This window comes from Malurus melanocephalus, unplaced genomic scaffold, assembly GCF_030028575.1.
Source record: "Malurus melanocephalus ecotype Western Australia unplaced genomic scaffold, MMel_1.1 scaffold_43, whole genome shotgun sequence".
Taxonomy (NCBI): domain Eukaryota; kingdom Metazoa; phylum Chordata; class Aves; order Passeriformes; family Maluridae; genus Malurus; species Malurus melanocephalus.
Window position 1 is genome coordinate 688,066 of NW_026623275.1, and position 19,651 is coordinate 707,716.

At 40.5% G+C, this 19,651-nt stretch overlaps 1 protein-coding gene across 4 annotated transcripts in view; it reads left to right on the forward strand.

Moving 5' to 3' along the window:
• Positions 1-19,651, forward strand: part of PHACTR2 (phosphatase and actin regulator 2) — a 131,200-nt gene that overhangs the window by 79,478 nt on the left and 32,071 nt on the right. For all 4 annotated transcript variants that reach the window (XM_057364831.1, XM_057364828.1, XM_057364829.1 and 1 more), the window contains exons 2-4: positions 6,103-6,270; positions 12,763-12,843; positions 15,633-15,791. In XM_057364831.1, coding sequence (XP_057220814.1) covers positions 6,103-6,270; positions 12,763-12,843; positions 15,633-15,791 — 408 coding nt within the window. The remainder of the gene's footprint in view (positions 1-6,102; positions 6,271-12,762; positions 12,844-15,632; positions 15,792-19,651) is intronic.

Below are 19,651 nucleotides of genomic sequence, written 5' to 3' on the forward strand. Positions count from 1 at the left end.
GCTGAATTTTCCCTTCTTGCAGTGTTTGCTATTCTGCAGCAAGGTAACGTTTTGCTTGTGGAGCAGTGGGAGTCACAGGGTTCAGTCTTGAAGCCCTTTCTGGCCTTTGGCACTGCTGATCCAAGTGTGACCCCAGCAACCCCAAAGCCATTTGTGTGTGTCTCCTTGGAGAAACCTGGAGGCATTCAGGCAGTCTGTCCATTCCTGCTGTGGTGATCCCAGGAGGATTCCCCCTGGCTGTTTCAGGACAGCAGCATCCCATGGCAGTGGCTGCTCCCAGCCTGTCAGGTCACTGCCTGCGGGGGGTCCAATTAACATTCGCCGATATTGGCGGTTCCATATGGAAACTGCYGTTCTGCYGCCTACATTTGGACTTCAGCTTTTYCCTCTCATTTAATTAAACCACAATCAAGTCAATTAGCTCATGGCAGAGTTTYCCCCAAGTTAAACTCCAGATGTATGGCAAGGCAAAAGCATGCAGATGCCAGTTCGTTGTGCTGCCTGGAGGGAGATTGTATCTCTCACATTTGCCAGTTTATCCACCAGGGATTAGCTGCACATTTTTTTCCCTTCCAAGTAGATTTAAAAAAAAACCCAAAAACCCAAAAAAACAACCAAAACCAAACCACAACAAACAAAAAATCCCCCAAAACAACCCCCAAACCRCAAAACAAAAATGTGAGAAAGAAAAATACCCATTTTTCCATCTGGTTCTGGTCAGGAAAGATGATCATTTAGGATACTTATTGAARATGACATTTTTAGTGTCAGAATGACTTCTGATTTTTAATGACTSTGTCAAACCTTTTACCATGCAGTGTCATGAAGTTTGCCAGTAAGCTCGAGGAATAAGCATACTCTATAGCAAGTTGATGACTTACTGCTAATTGGGGATAGTAGGCAGCTGCAAAAACATGTTCATTTTGCTGGCATAAAAACCATAATTTCTAACTCTGTGCCCTGTGGCAAGGCAGTATGGAAAATCATATTGCTGTCRGAAGAGGTTTTGAGGTCTCAATAAACCAAGATGACTTTTGCAGCATATCCCTGCAAGACAACAGGGTGCAGCGAGAGGAAGAGGAAAAAATAACTATACTAGCTAACTGRTAGTTAATAAGCACAGAAATTGTTTCCAAATCCACATATAAGGTTATTTTGAACTGGGGCCAAGACATCTTCTGCTGCATTTCTCAATTCACTCGTGTAACAATACCCTGGGTCACCTGTATTCTGACAGGATGAAAAGGTTTTCCTCACATGCTTTAAAAGTGATGTGGTAATGCCATGGCAATACTGCAAGAGAACCTATGCTTGTGAAAGTTTTAGGCACCAGTGCTACCTTATTGCCTTGAAATCAGTGGAGCACTTGATTCTGGGCCTTTTTCTCCTCTTGGTTGTGTTGTGCAGTGATAGGAGGAGGAGTTTTCCTTTGTCTTGCCGCTCTTAACCTTGCTATATGACAAGGAGCAGAGTTGCAGTGCAGGTGGGTGAGCCTTCAGATGAGAGAAAGCATTGCAGCATGAAAGGAGCAGCATGGTGGGGAAAGAAGAACTTGATGCTCTGGTGGTACCATTTGTGCTTAAGAGCCCTGATGTGAGGAAGAATCCATTAAATATGTACTCCAGTATGCCAGTGCTCCAGCAGGATTAGATCACTTGTGTAGGAAGGTGAGGAGAGTAGAGGTTAGCTTCTTCTACTGGCTTTTCACTTCCACTGCCAAGAGGAAAAATATACAGAAGTAAAAATACAGAACATCTAATGACATAAATATAGTCCTCTTTTTTTTTTTACAATTAATTTCTTTAAGTCAGAGTTTTTTAAAAATAGTCTTGCTTCATTCCAGATCAAAAGGCCTGGAACCAGCAGAAACACAGCTGTTTACTTCATAGGAATTGACATTAGACTTGCTTGAAATGATCTGTTGGATCATTCTTTTGTTGCATTTTGCTTTTAYAAATTTAGTTGTAAGCTCTTATCTGAAGAAAGAGTTAGTGTGTGCCAGCACTGACGTCTTAGTGCTGAAGTGTACCATGCCCTGGGAAAACTGTGATGATTTCACATGCCTGCTTCAGCCACACAACATCACTGGAGATCATTCACAGCAGTAAAGTGTTTCCTCAGCAGCTACAGAGTTCAGCGCTGCTTGTTGCAAGTAGCCTTCCTGGGATAAGACATCTTCAGGCATTTCCATCTCTAAGCACTTGTAGTAAAATCAGGGTCATCCACAGACTGATCTAATCTCCTCTGTCTGCCCACAAGCTTGAGGAGAGGCTGTYCTTTTTGTGACTTTAATTCACAGCTCCTGTGGCACGATTTGGCTTTGCAGTGTCTCCGTTAGTCTCTTTGATGGCCTTTTGCAGCAAAATCTCATCGCCACGTGACATCGACGCGCAGGATTCAGAAACCCGCTTCTCATCCTTCTTGTGTACACAGCTGATCCTGCAGCTGGAAAATCCTCACCTAGGGCAAAGRACTGGAATATGATAATGTAAACTATGCAGGTAGAATAGTCRAAAGWCCTCTTGTCAAACTTAATGATAATRTTCATTGAAAGCWGKGAARTRACTCAYGGGCTTTTTGAAGATGGTGGGAAGAAGGYGGCMCTTCAAGACACTGCATGTACAAATAAAAGTAACAAAAGTCAGCAAGCTCCTCTAAACTCAGRAAGCTAGGATGGTTCTTTTCCTCTTAGTGAATATGTATAATGTTTATGATGATTAATAGAATGTAAATAAGTTCTCTGAGGGGAAAACCACACTGCTTTATTCTTAAGTAGTACATGACCTATGAAGCAAATAGTGTGTAACTAAAACAACACTTTCCTGCTGAGTTTTTCAAAGAAGAGGAGTAATAATTTTTGTAAAGAACTTCCCATAAATGCTCTGAAATGTCATTGCTGAAATTGTGGGGTTTTTTTTCTAAATAGTTTATTAATTGGTAAAATGTGCTAGCTTATGAATATATATGTTTACACATAATAKATGTGCTTTTGAATATAAATAAGTTGGTTTTCCAAGGCACATTACTTAGATTATTTCTAAAGTCAGTCTGTGGTATCTGGCTATGCTTATTCCTTCTTTTCCTCATGTTTCAAATGAGGGAATTGGTACAATGTTCATGAATTAGTAAATTCCCAATTGTGAACACTTGTTGAACTCACTTGATAAATCAACTTCTTGTCTCTTATTGTCAGAAGAAATTAATGTTGACACCTGTTTTCAAAAGTTTCAATCTTCCTGAATAGAATTATTGTCCATGAATTTCATGTATTAGCTCAGTTGAAGCAGACAGACYTCTGTAGCTAGGATGAATAATGTTATTTTGGAGTTACAAATTTTCAGCACCGAGCAGAACAGGGATGGATGCAAACCTGTATTTCTCTGTGGGGAGCTGTTGGAGCACTAATCTTCATCCATTTCTGGTGGTAGGCACAGGAGGAAAAACTGTAGATGAGGCTTTTGTGAAAGTGGTCTCCTGCAATAGATTGGACTCCATGACYCAGGGGGATTTGAAAAGATCAGTGTTCAAGTGTTTTTAAGACCGTGCTGCCTATCAYCAGGATGCAGGCTCTTCACACTTGTAGCCCAGCCTTTTTGAGCCACTGGGGACAAGAACGTGGGTTTTGTCCTGCTGCCTCAGGGGTGGGTAGCCTGTCACTCCACTGAGCTGATAGGCTGCTTCTGCCAGGGAGATAATGCCTGGCTCCTGTCCCAGGACAGAGCTCTACAGCCAAGAGTTCCTGGCCTCTTTTCTTCACCACTTCCCTTGGATTTACCAGTGCTGATTTCACAGAGAAACCATGTGTTTCTGCATCCCTTAGCACCATGGGAATTTCAGCTGGGAGGCATCTCAGGAAGTTACTAAGAGCAGGACTGTTCCTGACAGTAGGTGAGGTCAGCCCGGAAGGAGCTTTGGAGGATCCTGGCTGAGCCTTCCAAACCTCCCAGGAGCTGTTCCCGTGCTGCACTMTCCACCTCCTGGTGGTGTTTTCCTTTCTTCTTACCTGGCTCTCCCTGGCTGCAAGCTGTGGCCTTCATCCTTCTTGTGTCAGCTGGAATTGCAATGTTTACTCTTTTCTTTGTAAGTACCCTCCAAAGAAATGTAAATCTCCCTTAGATGCACAGTTTCCATCAGGGGCTCCTGTATTCYGTGAGGGACTGCACTCCACAGGCAGTGCCCGTAAGCCTGGACAAAAGTGCAATCCCTAATTTCAGGGAAGGCACCTGCAGAGCTCCTTCTGCCTCTYTTCCTGCAGAGCTGCTCTCTACCTTTGGTGCTCTTCTCATCCCCCACCTCTCACCTGGCTTCCCAGGGGCTGTTGGGGTGCAGCTGCTTCATTTCAAAGCTGCTTCATTTTTAAGTCTCTGTAAGAATCACCTCGTTCTCTGGGGCACACAGGTGAGATTTTGTACTCTTGCAAGGGGTACATACAGCTGAATAGTTTCCAAAATTTTTGCTTTTTACATTTAAAGTCCATTTGCATGCCTGCCTTCCATATTATCTCCATGTTATGGACCAGAAAATACCCAAAGCAAACAAATAAAAGCTTTAAACTTCATTGCATCTGCATAGCAGTGATTTATCCTGGCAAAGTTTTCTATCTCTCAGGCAGTACAGAATATATTGAATTTTATGGCATAACTTGCACAGATCTTTTATTTAAATGCTRTAATTTTCATACCAATTTATCTGCAGTTTTAACTTCATTAACTTCAATGAAGCTACATAATGAATCTTTCTTMCCAGTACTTTATTTCAAAACATTGGAAATAAAGTTTCTTGGACTCTGTTTGCATTACATCAGCTTTCTCACAGAAAAGTTTCTGGTTTTTTAGTTTTTTGGTTTGTTTTTTTTTTTAGCATCCTGGATCAATCTGAAGCCTAGGATAAATATAGGACTCATTAAATGCCATTTCTCTGAGAAACAGAATAATAAGATTGCACCAGGATGTTATGTGGCTGAATATATATCGTTTAGGCAGCTAGGACACAGGACCAGGATTCAGGAAGCCATTTGACAAACATAAAATTAAGCACTTAAAAATTCTGTGCCTCATATTTTCCATCTGTAAAATGGGGGCATTGATATTTCTTTCTTTGAATAGCATTTCTGATTTAATGATCTATGATTATCATTACTTCTGTTCAGAGTGGCATCAACTCAGTTCTGAATTCGTTATAATTAGAATGTTTAGATGAATGAAAGCAATTACAGATCCTGTATGCCACAAACAGTTAAGCCCATGATTAATTTTATGTCTCTAAGTAATTGCAGTTACCTCATTGCTTACGAGTAAAATTCAGCACATTGGAAGTGTTTGCAGGACTACAAATGGAAGGYTTTAAGAAACTTTAATTCTTATATAGAAATAAATAATAGTACGTACTTCAGGTATTTTAACTGTGTGCTATGTTGCAGGATGAGTCTTAATTTGGTTCACAAAACTTGAAGTTACAGCCATTGATGCTAAATATTGGCTTTTGTATCACTCAATATGCTTTTGCAGAAAATAAATCCTCCTTTAAATTTTGGCTCCAGTTCAAAAGCTTATTGTTAAATATGCTTTGTTAATAAGAAGCCTGACTCATGGCAGGCTGTGCTGTGAATGACTGATTACCAGGGATATCAAACAGACTTGTTCCCATTCCACTGCCAGAACAGTTATCTTTGGAGTTTGTTTAAGAAAGGATTAATTTTACCCAAAAGAAATTGTTGTATGTTTTCACAGTGCAAGGGTTTTGTTTTCTGTGTGATGATAGCTAGTTATTCAACTTTACCAAGGATAGGGAAAAAGTCACCCAAACATATGTTGAAAGAAATTCTCCTGTGATGGAAAACCACCAGGCTGTGCAAAYGTGCCAGATGAGCCATCATGAGAAGCAAGTTCTGGACAGCTGCTGTTGAGCTGCTGAGAAGGGCAAGMTGGGGTGGGGACTGGCTAGTGAGCCTGGGCTGAGATCAGATGGCCCTTTGACTGCCTTCTGAAACAGGAAAGAATCCCAAATGGATGCACAGACAGCCTGTTGCAATCTGACAGCGGGGGAGTTTAGCTGTTGTTGTTTGCCATCCTTTAGTTATTTTTACTTCTTTTCTTTATACAGTGGATGGTTTGGACAAGGCTTCAATTGCTAACTCAGATGGACCAGCCCCAGGATCACAAACTCCCCCCTTCAAGAGGAAGGGCAAACTCTCCAACATTGGCAAAATCTTTAAACCTTGGAAATGGCGGAAGAAGAAGACCAGTGACAAATTCAGAGAAACATCAGCAGGTATGTCTGTGGCCCTTTGGTGGTAAATAGGAAACACTGTSGTGGTTTTTCAGGGTAATATTTGAAAAACTGTTTGAACATGTTAGATGGCAGGGATTATTTRAGCACGGTATTGGACATATAGAAAAACAGTTTGGTTCTTGGCAAAGAAAAACCTAACCTTGTTCAGCTTGTGTTGAAGCTCTCACCAAAAATATGCAGCTGATTTGTTTACTATAYCTATCCTCAAATATATTGGAAAATCTCTGTGACCTCCTGATAGTCAGTGACTTGGATTATGAAGCAAACTATGCCTTCATGGGGACAGAAGTTTGGGGGAGAAGCGGATGTGGCCATGCCCAGCAGAAGAACAAGGATCAGCTCTGAACCCGCTGCCTTCACAGAGGCTGCTCTGCCCCTTCACCTCCCTTCTGACAGGGCTGGAAGGGTGGTCGGAAATAAAATGCTGTGATTGAATTATGTTCTGTCTGAAAAAGAGGGGTGTTGAAAGCTGGGATTTAGTTAACCAAACACAGTTGTTTGGGGCCACCTGAGATGGGTTGTCCTGGCTACTCTCATAGAAGGTTTGATATCGTATTTGTCATCCCTGTGCAGACATCTCCAAAAACCTGAGGCACCTGACATGGCTGTAGACATCCATGTTTAGGAAACCAAATGCCACCCTGTATGTATGTGTKTCTTTGTGTCACTGCTCTAGCCAAACTTTCTCTACAAAATTCCCAAACTTCTGCTTTGGGATTCTAACATTGATGTTGTGGTTTCCTAAACTTGAGTCTAATTAGAGTCCAGTGATCTTCTGTGAGCTCTTTAGATTCACTGCCACTGTGCAAGCCCTCTCTCTATTGTCTTCCAAGGCTGTAGGCAATAAAACCAACCTTAGTCTCCTAAAGTGTTTTCAGTAGGTTCTCCTGAACCCTTAGGAATACAGTGCTTGACATTTTAAACCCATACCAAYCCCTAGCAGTTAGAGCAAGAAGCTCTATGGTTTGACAGTGAAACTTCTGAAACAAACTTTATTTAAAAGGCAAAAAGAAGCCATTTTCTCAGGTGTCTTCATCACTCCAGATKCCAGCTGAAGTTCTGAACACATTTCTGAGATCTTCAAATCCTTCTGTCTCTCCTTTTCCTTTTTTTTAATAATTTGCCCACATACCCTGCAACAAACCCCCTACAATTTCTTCTACTACTGCATTGAAAAAAAATCCCCTCAGTTTTATCCCCTTCATTGCTTCCCTTTTTCTTCAGCTTTCCTAGTATTTTTATCATATTGCTAAAAAAGCAAGTTTGTTTCTAGTTAACGACTCCTGAATGTTCTACAGCTTCTTCTGGACAGGTATGTGATCTGAATATTTAGTTCTTCAGAGTAATGACCATTCTCTGTGCATACAGAGATTCCCTAAATTTCCRCAACCTATTAGCATGTGTCAAATTTTATGCCATTAAATAATAATGCATGTATCATTTTCCAATTGCTTTTAAATATGAATATCTGGTAAATTCATGTTAAATATAGTATTTATTATGTTGTACTATCTTTTGAGGGCCTGAATCCAGGCATCTTAGAAGCATGACACATCAGAGGCATAACCTAGRCAAAGCATGTGTTCATATTTCTTTTTAAAAAGGAGGAAAAGAAGCACAGAGGAATTAAGGTCAATGTACTCAAAAGTTCCCCCTTAGATACTCACTTCTATTTAGTTTGCTGGTCTTGTTTATGGTGTTGTGGACTCTCAAAATGCTCATTTGCTTTTAAACTGTGGAAGGGATCACTTAGGTTTGTGTATGTGCTTCATGTGAAGCTGGAGTTTGAATGGAGAAGTAACTTGAATTGCATTYGTCCTGCCTTAGATGGTAATTTCAYGGATGARTAAAAATARTRTTCCCTKTATTTGTTGAGGAAATAGACCCGGGAGCAATGGARACTGAGAAGACACATTTACATGTCGCATGCTCACTGACACGGCAGAAGAAACTTGCTTATCTGACTTGAGAGGGAAATGGGAAGACATCCACTCAAAATAAAAATCCTGCAGGATATCCTCTTCCTCACCCTACTCAATCAGAGATGTATTTACATTACCAAGTTGGGGCTGTGTGTGTGTGTACCTCTTACATGCAGGAAGTTCATTTCCTGGCCTGGGACCATGGGAGAGAGCCCGATGATCCTCTTTTGTTGCCTGTCCTCTTAGCAGGCTGCAAGGTGATAATTCCTTATGCAGCTGAAGAAAGGGTTTCTTCTAAGACAGCATGTGGGCTGTTGGAAGGAACTCTCGCTGCTTTCTCTGGGTTTTCGAGAGTCTTTTTGAAACAGGTTCTTCCTACAGCCTTGCCAGGACATGTGCCATGGAGTGCTTTTTGTCTTAGGAGCAACTGGAAGATGTTCATAAACAGCAAATACCACAAACATAAAAAAGGGTGGATGTTTAGATGTTAAATGTTAGTATCTGTGCCGATGTGGGAACGACGGCTGGAATTTTTTCCTTTAGTGACATATTTTCCACGCYCTATCGCAGAAAGTCTGTTCTTTGGTCACTGGCTGTATGCTTTTTGCCTGGAGGGCTTTCAAAATCAAATGAAAACAAACAGAAAATGKCATCATCTCAAGGGTTTCTCTCTGCAATGTTTTTCTGTGGAGRAAAAGGCAGCAGTTTGTGTCTTGGCACAAAGTAGATGCCACTTCAAAGCTTCACTGCAAAAGTATATGCAGAGAGGAACCAGAAGGCAATTTTAGCTCTTACTAGGTCAGAGAAAAATTAATAATTGGAGTTCTCTCAAGCTTCTCTTAGAACAAAACGAAGTACTGGAGAATATCCAGAATCTCACAGCACTCTCCGAGTCAGAGAAGGGGTTTTCAGACTGCCTGAGGTTTGTAGGTGCTGAGCATCACTAARCAGTCYCTTTTGAGGGGATGGGAAGGAGAGRGAGAAACTGCTTTTTGAGGTAAACGGTTTCTATCATTAGTGTCACTATTATTTGCACTGGGCAAAAAGCAAATGTTTGTGAAGGTGAGTAAGATTTACTTTAGTAAAGTAAATTACACTTACTTACATTACAGTAAACTCACATCCTTTCTGATGGTAACACCTGAAGTCAGGGCAAGCTCTGTTGTTCACTGCAGTAGGGGGAAGGATTTTGACATGGGATTTTCTGATTSTTCTGGAGCAGGGGACAGGAGGCTGCCTGCCTCACCTCAGCCTTCTTCAGCAGGCAAGGGCTGAAAACCAGTTACCCTCACAGTCAGGACTGAGCTCTTTGTGATCAATCTCAACACATAYATGTGCACAGATGGAGAAATTGTTCTTTCCATTTTACTGTTGCCTAAAGTTGTAAACAGTATGTTGATGTTGAAATGTTATATATATTCACACTTTTATATATATATATATCTAAATATAATATATATGATAGACATGTTGATACATATATATATTCACATATATATATAATAAACTATAAATTATAATGATGAGTCCACACTGACTAAATAGCAGGCTACTTGTTGATATACTTGGCTTTAACTTGACAGACTACTCATTCCTCTTATACAAGTGGACATTATTTTGCCACTCCAATTTAAATTAAGATTCTGTCTTTTTAGGAATTAAAATTATGATACTAGTAGTGAATACTAGCTTGATTTTTTTAATGGGCCAAATAATATTTAAAATAAATTATCTTTTCAAGCTGAATTAATTGAGCTTAATCAGTTTAAATAAAAACACCACTCAYGGCTAGCATTTTAGAAGATGGAGGACTGGGGCTTAAGCTTCTTATCTGTTCACAAATTTTCTAATCTGTGAAATTGAGATAGTTATGTCTCAGGGATGTTATAAAACCTGTGTAATKTATAAAGTGCTTTGAGGTTTTTTAGTAGAAGTGTAAGGGGTTTGTGACAACTGGCATTTTCTGTGATAATTAATTCAATACAGTTGTTAATTCAATGTTGTAGAACTGAAGAAAATATATCATCCTGAAAACTAGAGAGAGACATTGAYGGGGAGAGGTCTGATTGAATGTTCTTAAGCTTGATGGAAAAAGCATTATTGTTTTCAAGTGGCATTGGATTGTCCCACAGATATATGAGAGATCATCTCATTTCACTGTCCCCAAGAAAATAGATGTAAAAAGGAAGCAGAGAGAGACAAGAGTGGGAATTAAATAATATTTATAATGGTGAAATAATAATAAAATAATATTTGTATTGCCAGCAACAAGTATAAAGTGCATGTACGAAGTGTTCATCCTTCAGGGTTGTGTCAGAGGAGATTTTGCTTGAATGCACCTGCTCTCCAGAAAGACCAAGACACTCCATCCCTGCCTGCCCACATATTCTTTATCTTCATGACCCCCCCCATCTCTTTTTAAAAAAGTCTCTGCAGGACTGAGTGTTCCCCTACATGAAAAGCTCGGCAGCGCTGGGGTGTGCTCCTGTGTCAATGTGTGACACACAGCTGCAAGGCACAAATTTTAGAAAATAATGGGGAGAAACTGGAAGAGCTTGAGAGTAATTTAGGTGTGGGACCCAAGGCAGTCTAACCTGATCAGAGTTCAGGCTCCCACACTTTCCCCTAGGAGACTGGCTGATATTGAGGGTCTGCAGCCACACTCATGGGCTCYTTTGTATTGTCAGATGTGATTTGARWGCCRCAGGGGTTTGACCTWTAATGGACAAATCCCACAAAGGACCTGAGTATATAGACACAGACCTAATGTGAGTTTATATGTTCTTGAGCCAGTACTGTTTGCRTTTCTGAGCTCTTGATCTCACAGGCATGAGTAGCTTGAACTGGACTGCTCAAAATGTTTACTGCCTCCAGCTCTTTGGCCAGGAGTTGGTGCTATTTTGATGGGGAACTGCATCCTATGTTGAGCAGTTGCTGAATCCCTGCAYTTTGCAGTGCAAGAAATAAACCTGGTACTGTAAATTTGGGACATGCAGAATCTGAGGGACTTTCTACAAGAGCATGTAATGATAGAACAAGGGGGAATGGCTTTAAACTAAGAGAGGGCAGGTTTAGRTTAGATGTTAGGAAGAAATTCTTTCCTGTGAGGGTGGTGAGGCACTGAACAGGTTGCCCAGAGTTGCTGCAGATGCCCCATCCCTATAGGCTTTCAAGACCAGGTTGGATGGATCTTTGAGCAACCTGGGCTAGTGGAAGGTGTCCCTGCCCATGGCAGAGKTGTTRRAATGAGACGATTTAAGGTCCCTTCCAGCTGAAACCCAAATTCTGTGATTCTGTTCAACCATCCCCTTCCCTGATGGAGGACGCCTGCTGCTGGCAAAGATGTTTTGCTATCCATGAAAGGCAGATTCCTCATTAGAGCCAACCTGCCTCTCTTGGTGCCTTCACAAGAGCCTGTCACTCCACTGTATGGCTGATTCACTCCAACTGGGCTGGCACAAGCGAGATTAAACACTGCAAGAGGTATTATCAATCTGCACACAGCAATTAGACTGACCCTAGAGARTGCTGGAATTAGTTCATGAGACAAATAGCCCTATCCCAAGGCATTAATAGGATGAAGTCCAGCACAACTGAAACTTTACCACATGCCCTCAGCTTGAGATCCAAACATCACATGGATTTTAATGTCTGCATGTAAACAGAATCAGGATGGGAAGCTACCTTTTCCTAACAGCAGAGATGGGATTTTACAAGTGATGCTCACATTTTGTGGACGATGCACCATGGTCCCATGGATCACTACAATAATCTCCCAGATSACTGCATTGGTTTGGGGATGGGAGGCAGTGTGGATCTATTCTATTTTGACATCTGTAAATTCTTGTCCCTATAAAACTAATCAGCATTTTTTCCATGGGAAATAAACATARTAGTTAGAATGCTTCATGTCACTGTCTTGGGGGTTTTGTGCATGCTTCTTTTTTTCACCTAAAAACAGGATGCTGCATTTTTTTCCATGAAAGCCACCCAGCATCGATTGATAAGGATGTTATTTCCTTTTAGAACACAACTTTCTGACTTCTGTTAAAGGTTGCTTTTGTTGTTGTTTGTTTGGTGTTTTTTTTCCCTTGGAATAATTTGCATGTTACAAAGGCTACTCGTGAGTTTCTTGCTCTGAGCAGGATTTGTCTCTTCCTACTCAGAACTCGTACAAAGAGATCAAGGTATTTTCAGCTGAGCTAGTCAGTCTAGTTAGTGGGAAAGAGTTGCTTTTACATGTTAAATGTCTATGCTAGGATGAGTTCAATTTCACTCTGAAAGTACCTTTTCCCACTGACCATAAAAGAAGCCTCAAGGAGACTTTCTCAGCTGCAGATATTGGATCATAGGAGTCCCCACTTTCTGTGCCTGAAAATGTGGGACAATATTTTCAGACACTGTCCACAAAAACCCATACCACTTCTGCAGCAGAATCAGAGGAAACAAGATTTCTCTTTCTATGAAATAAAACTCRTTCTCTACCCATTTTTTCATAAGCATCAGCAGTATGAGAATAAATCTATTCTTAACTGTGCTTTTTCTTTAGTGTTGGAAAGGAAGATTTCGACAAGACAAAGCAGAGAGGAGCTGATAAGACGGGGAGTGCTGAAGGAAATGCCTGAGCAAGGTGATAACACATTAACTAGAATTTAGCTACTAAGCACTAAACATGTATGATAAAGCCACTGTTGCACTGTTTCCATGTAGTATAAATAGGTGTGAGCAGACAAACTGAGAAGTGTGAGAGGTAATTTGGGCCAGCTGACAGTAAAGTTGAGTCAAGAGATTTGTGCTCTGTAGCTGCCTCTGCTGTAGGAGCCCCAGCTGACTTCTGGTCATATCCTGAAGTATTTTAATGCTCCCTGTAAATTATTTGACTTTGGTGATTCCTACCTATTGTTTGGCAGAATTTTCCTGAATTAGTGATAAATCTATTTTTGAGTCAAGGTTTGCTGTCTAAAGCTGCTAGAGTATAAAATGAGAAATTTTGGCTGAAAAATTAGGGGCTTTGGAACCCAAAAAAATTAATAGAATCCATTTCAGGTATCAAAAAGTACCAGTGCTGGGATCATATGRATCCTACACTATCACACAGGCCATGATCACAGATGGCACCAGCATAAAACTGGGGGGAAGAAATCACTTGTTTCAAAATGCTATGAGGTTTAATAAGTGGCATTAGCCAGAATTTGCATTTGGAAAAGCATGAGTAAGCCAAGGTTAATACCTCTGTGGTACATCTGATTATGTTTCCAGTGGTATTCTCTCTAATAATCTTCTATAAATCTAAAGCAAATTAAAGTCAAGTGAGTAAAATAATTTTCTGCAGCTTAAAATCAAACCATTTGTCATTTTATTGAGGAGTCTTAAGAACTCCACGTTTTCAAAAAATAATCTCCTGGAAATTGTGGTTTTCTCTCTGATCTGAAAAATCAGGAAAGTATCAGTGTGTATGGTTGTATCATACACAGAGATATTTAAAAGCAAAGGGCTTGTTTGTTGGTGYGTGGCATCCCTTGTCTGTACAGAGCTTGGCTAATTATCAGACTATGACATTTGGCATAGCTGGCTTCTGCACTTGTCTCTGCCACTGTCTTTGTCTTAAAACAAGACATATAACCTCTCCATACCTCAGTTTGTCCATCTGTGAATTTGTTGTGGGTTTTGCCACGTGCWGTACTGGGGACCTGTGTGACCTTGTCCTTTGAAGTCTGTAAACTGCATTTTACAGTTGGGACAGCTAATGAAATATGTTAATTTCTCAGGTTGGCTATAATCTGAACATAAATACTGTCATTTGTGATAAAAGCATGAATACTTTGGTCATCAGTGCCTTTGACCCTCTCTTCCATCCTTAAAAGGGGATGGGACTCTGGATTTCTTACAGCAGATGAACAATTTTCTCTTCTTCCTCCCATATGAGTCTGGTCTGAGTTATCTTCATCACACTGTGCTTCATGTTTGATGAAAATTGAAATGTTTAAGGGCATTTTGGAAGAATATAGGATTGGTTTGAAGGCGCTAAAAATGGAGAGGTAGGAAAGACAGTTAAGGAGTGTGAAGGTAGCTAGAAGAAATGACTATGGAGGTGAAAACTAAAAGAGGAAATTACACAGAGTCTTGAAATGTGAGAGGTAAGAAATGTGAAGAAGTGACAGTGTTTCACATGGGGTGAAGARGAATGAAGTGGAAAGGGGCAAGTGCCACTTGGAGGCAGGAGGTGTTTGTAGAAGCAAGACATGAATAAGAGGCGTCAGTGTCACGTGTGGAGGTGGAGAGGAGACTGGATTTAAGAACTCTTGGAAGAGGGAAGCTGAAGAAACTGTTGCAGGAAGGTAAGTGGAAGTGTCAGCTGTAGCAAACTAGACAAGGTGAGGAAGGCAAAGCTCCTTTTTTATAAATTGAGTTCATGTCAGTGTGTGGAAGACAATGAATCAGTCAGCTCAGTGGGAGCACCCGAGATGGTCAGACAGAGACTGCATAATTGTGGTGAAATAAGGGAAACACCAAACATCCAGGTCTGATAACACACAGCAAGGAAGAGAAGTGGARTTGCCACAGTTAGTGAAGAATTGATGGGAGAAATCAGAAGAGATTCCATGTAGATTTGCTTATTTTTTGGATTGACAGCTAGACAATCCTGCAAAAAGAAATTACCAGAGATGAAAATCAGAATCAATTTTAAAATGCCTAGAACAGAGAAAGCTGTAAGCACAGAAAGAGTAGCACTTTTCAGGACTATAGAGATAAATAGGGAAGAGAAAGAAGTTTTTTTTTTTCAGGATTAAAAAACCCCTTTTAAGCAGAGATAGTCTGGGTGAGTAAGTAAAGTGTCATCAGAGCTGTGAAAGAATTTGACTTGCAGAATTTAATAATGGTATGATAAGTGATACAGGAAGACTTCACCTTGGTTCTTAAGACTTGATAATGTCTTTGTGACCTATTTTTATTAATTAAGTGGGCACATACATTCTAAAGAACTATCTGAATTCCTGGCTGATTTACCTACTGGGAGTGCACCACAGTGGTCCTGCAACTCTGCTCCTTTGTCCATTTTTGGGATATGTTGGAATATGTTGCAGCTTTGTTGTGGTCCATGCACACATTTCCTTGCTGTGTAAACTGAGATGCAGGGCTAAGGGAACAGGATGCTGATGAACCGACACGAAGCTGGAAACAAACAGTGGACTTCCAAGCCCACTACCACAAAGATGCCCACCCAAAGAATGTGACAGCCTGTAGAGTTTCTTTATAGAGTTGTTTTCCAGAGCAGATCTGCAGCCTGATGTTTCACTTTTCAGTAAGTCTTTCTGCTTTTCTTCCACAGAAACCTGAAAGCAGAGGGATGCTGTGTGTTGTAAGTAGGTGCTAAGTAAGTGGTTAAACCAGACAATAACGTTTTAATTTTCATTGTAGATGGTGATGTAACAGTAAATTTTGAAACTTCAAATGGACACACTGTAGCCATTGGTGAAGAAACCATACAGGAAGAAAATGGGGTAAAAGCTAGTGGAAATAATGGCACTTTATCAGAGAAAGCATCAGCATCGGAAGGAAAAAAAGAAGATCAGAAAGGTAAACGAACATATTCTTCACAGATTGGTTTTTGCCTACTTTAAATATTAACATGTTCTTCCACTAGCACCTATACATGCTGTGAGTTCTGTTCTGCCCCAAGGATGYCAGCAGAACCTGCTGAGAAGATAAGACTTGTGAAACACCGGCATCCCATCACTGGTAGGCATGCCTTTTCCTGTGCATATGGTGAGGYCATAAAGAGAAGCATGCTCTGAGCATGACAATGTGTGCAGGGAGCTTCAGATTCTGAATTCACTGTGAGCCTTTCCTTGTAGCCACAGGCAAGCTTTGGTATCAGATTTCCTCTTATGAAAGAACACACTAAGTGCATATGCATCACCTTGCCWTGTCATTGTAGAAGTGGCTCAGGGGTTGAATGTTCAAAAGTGTTTAAGTCACTTGGAAACCATCTGTCACTCTGAAAGTTACTTCAGCGACTCATTCCAATTGGTTTTCATGGAATCTTAARCACTTGCAGTCCAGCTCTTCAGAAACATTCAAGGGGCTTTGTCACTACTGCAAACAAAAAACAGGCCATTTATGGAAAATGCACTTTATGGAGTTTTCTATTGAGGAATTGTAGTAAATACTGCAAAGTATTTAGTAGTCCCAGGGTCCACGTTAATTTTGTTACCTTTACTCAGATCTACCCAGGTAACAAGTTTGACTCTTAAAGGAAGTGTAAAGATTAGTGTGGAATCACAGGATTTAAATCKATTTTAATTTCTTTCTCTACCATCTTGAATAATGCACTACTTCTTTTCCTGTCTTGTTTCCCTGYCTAAAAGTGTTCTTAAATACCATTTCATTTCTTGGATTTTCCTGGCGGAAAGAGCAAAGATACAAAAGATCAAGACCTTCATGGCTGGCTGAAGCCATAGAGTCAGGACTGAACAGCTTTTCCAATGTCTTTTATTAAACTGTACCTAGTGATGAATGAGCCTCTGGAGGTTGAGAGGGTCAGTACAGCTGACACAAAAATTTGAATTCTCCTCTGACCTACGTAAATCACTTGACTATGTAAAAAGTGGCCAGATATACAAGGAGGATCTTATGAGATTTCTAGTACTTCCTGTCTCCCAACAAGGCAGAAATACAAGATTAGCCTTTGTCATGACATTTAAATACATCTGTCTTTTGGTGCCAACTAGAACCAGATGTGTATGGGGTCAGGGGAAAAGAGTTAGAAAAGCCATGGAAAACTCCTTTAAAATGGTTCAGTTTARCTTTGGGGTTAGATCAGACCCCTTATTATTTTGTGCATCACTAAATACAGCATTTCAGAACTGTCAGGACTTGGAAGTTTTCCTAAGGTACAGTTATTTTAGAAATACACATTTCTAACCATGTTGAAATCCCTTCTAGCTGACTTTGAAGAACATAGAACTCMAGTGAAGCGGGAAAGGTTCAATATCTATTTCAAACATCTTAATAGACTCTGCACTCCCTRTATATTTTTTTGACCTTATAGGGAGAAATTAAAAATGGTTGCTGTAATTCAGCACAAAAGAAAGTGTAACTGTCACTCCAGTCCCTCTCAGAAAATTAAGAATATATGGAGGAAGAAGGAAAACAAAAAATGAATAAAACTGGTATTGTAGGCTTCATAGAATCTCAATRTGAGTATCCAGAAGAGGCAGAACCCTTCAAGTATACTTTCTCTTGCATCTAGTCAAAGTTCTTCTTTGAGTAAACATCTTGAGTTCCCTGAAACAGAACGAGATTGCAGAGAGTATTCTCATCATGAAAGGTGTTAAGGATCAGTTCCACACCTCAGAAAGTGTTACACTGTGTAAACCCGGTAGCAGCCACCCCRTAGTCATTGTGAATACACTTCAGTTATTCTTTATTTATAGCACARGAAGCAAGAAGGTGAGCYAACCTGCTGAACTCGCTGCRAGAGTAAGGCCCACAGCATSTCGCAGATGCATCTCACCTGACAGRTTAATCCTGGGTGATTTTTTTATGGCAGAGGCAGTAGGTTTGCATTACACCCACACCCACTGGCAGAATGAGGAATTAAAAGCAGCAGAATGGAGGTTTGCTAATGCTCACAGAGCTCAAAATCAGAGCTGAAGCTGAATACTTAGCTGAAGGAATACTTAGCTCACTGTTTTCTGCCAAGACCATAAGACGTGCTGGTGCTTCAGATGACAAMCCTCCATCATGAGGACTGAGGTGAATTGAGTATTAGCTCTCAATCAGCAGTCATGGCTACAAGGAGTTCATCTTTAGTGAGGCTGATGTGAGGCTTCTAAAGTCATGAACTSTGTGATGTAAATCTTGAAGGAAGATACATACACTTTCCATGTTTATAAAATGCAAAGACAGGATTCATTCCTGCTGCTTAATAGCACAATGTGCTGCAGTTCCAACTCCTGCAGGATCAAAGTGTTCCCAAAAATGCATCTGAGCCCTGTGAAAGTTATGAGGTTATTTTAAAATGCTCTTATGAAATGATGGTGGTCTTCATTTGCCCTCTTGTTCAACTGGGTCTTGAAAATAGCCTTCTCATATAAATACGATGTCTGCTGGAGCCAGAAGCTTAAAAAGAACAGGTGATGCAGGCACGTTGTGATAATAGGGTGAGAGTTGGCTGCAACATGTTGTAGAATGTGGAATATATTAGGAGTAAAAAGAAGTTAAAGGAAAAAAAAGCTTTTTCAGCATAAGCTATGGAAATAACAGTATCAACAGGGCAAACAATAGGCTCAGCCTTGCATATAAAAATGAATAAAGCAGAAGCAAGTGAAGAAGACAATCCCTGAAAGYTGTTCCCCTTGCTGCCAGGTATTCCATAAGCTGTGTACCCATCTGCTGCCTGTCAGCTCACAGGTGCCTTTTGTATTTGGTAAAAAATTCTCTTTGGCAATTTAATAGTATAGCTGTTGCTATTTGTRGTAATGATGACAGTCATACAAGCAGGGTGTTTAAAATAAAATTTCTCCTTTGTGGCAGGATTATGAGAAATGAGTGACAGTTTTACATAAAGTAGGTAATTGATGGATAAAGCTTTCCTGTTGAGAAATCTTTTTCCGAGATCATTTAATTCATGTTGTGTTTGTACTGAGTTAACTTCTGAATTCTTCTGTTTTGACTAAGAAAAGTCACCAGCACTTTTTGCAGAAAATAAAGAGCTAAACTATAACAATTACCTGTGAGCCTTGCAAGGGATACACAGCAGCAAGCAGACAAGCAGGAATATCAAAGAACACCCTGGTTGTCCGGGCAGCAKGCTGAATTCCACCACTGTAACTGGGCTCCTGAGCCATGGCACTGTCTGCAGCCTCCCCAGCTGTGCCCAGAGCTCCAGGTTCCACGTGRGGCATGAACATCACAAAGGGTATCCAAGGAGTCTCTCTGTCTCCTACCCGCTATGCCAGCGTTGGAGAAGACCAAAAGCCACATCAGTAGAATTGGTGTCAAAATTGCCTCAAAAATTGTCACTGTTTGCCTCAYCAGGTATCAGGACATAGCATGGTGATGCAGCATGCATGCTGCACATAGTAAAGCCTCCAGGTATTGTGTCAGAGATGCTTTTCTCCTCTCAATCRTCCCAGGAGGCCTCTGAAACACAGGTGAACAAGACAACCCCGGATTTGTATCTGAATTCAGTTTATAAACTTGGCTCTTACTYGTTTTTGTCATAGCAAGCTAAATCTTTTAATGATCCTGGCAGATGGTTMCACATTTCACAGTTAGTTTGGGCTTGAAGAAGTGAAAGGCTCAGTAAAAGGCCTGGAAAAAATAGTAAGAAGTGTTGTTTTGCATACCATCAGTCAGGTGTGTTAGGTGCTGCTTTGATAAATAATTGGATTGCAGAAAGCCAGAACTCTGTTACTGGTGCTGTGGGAACT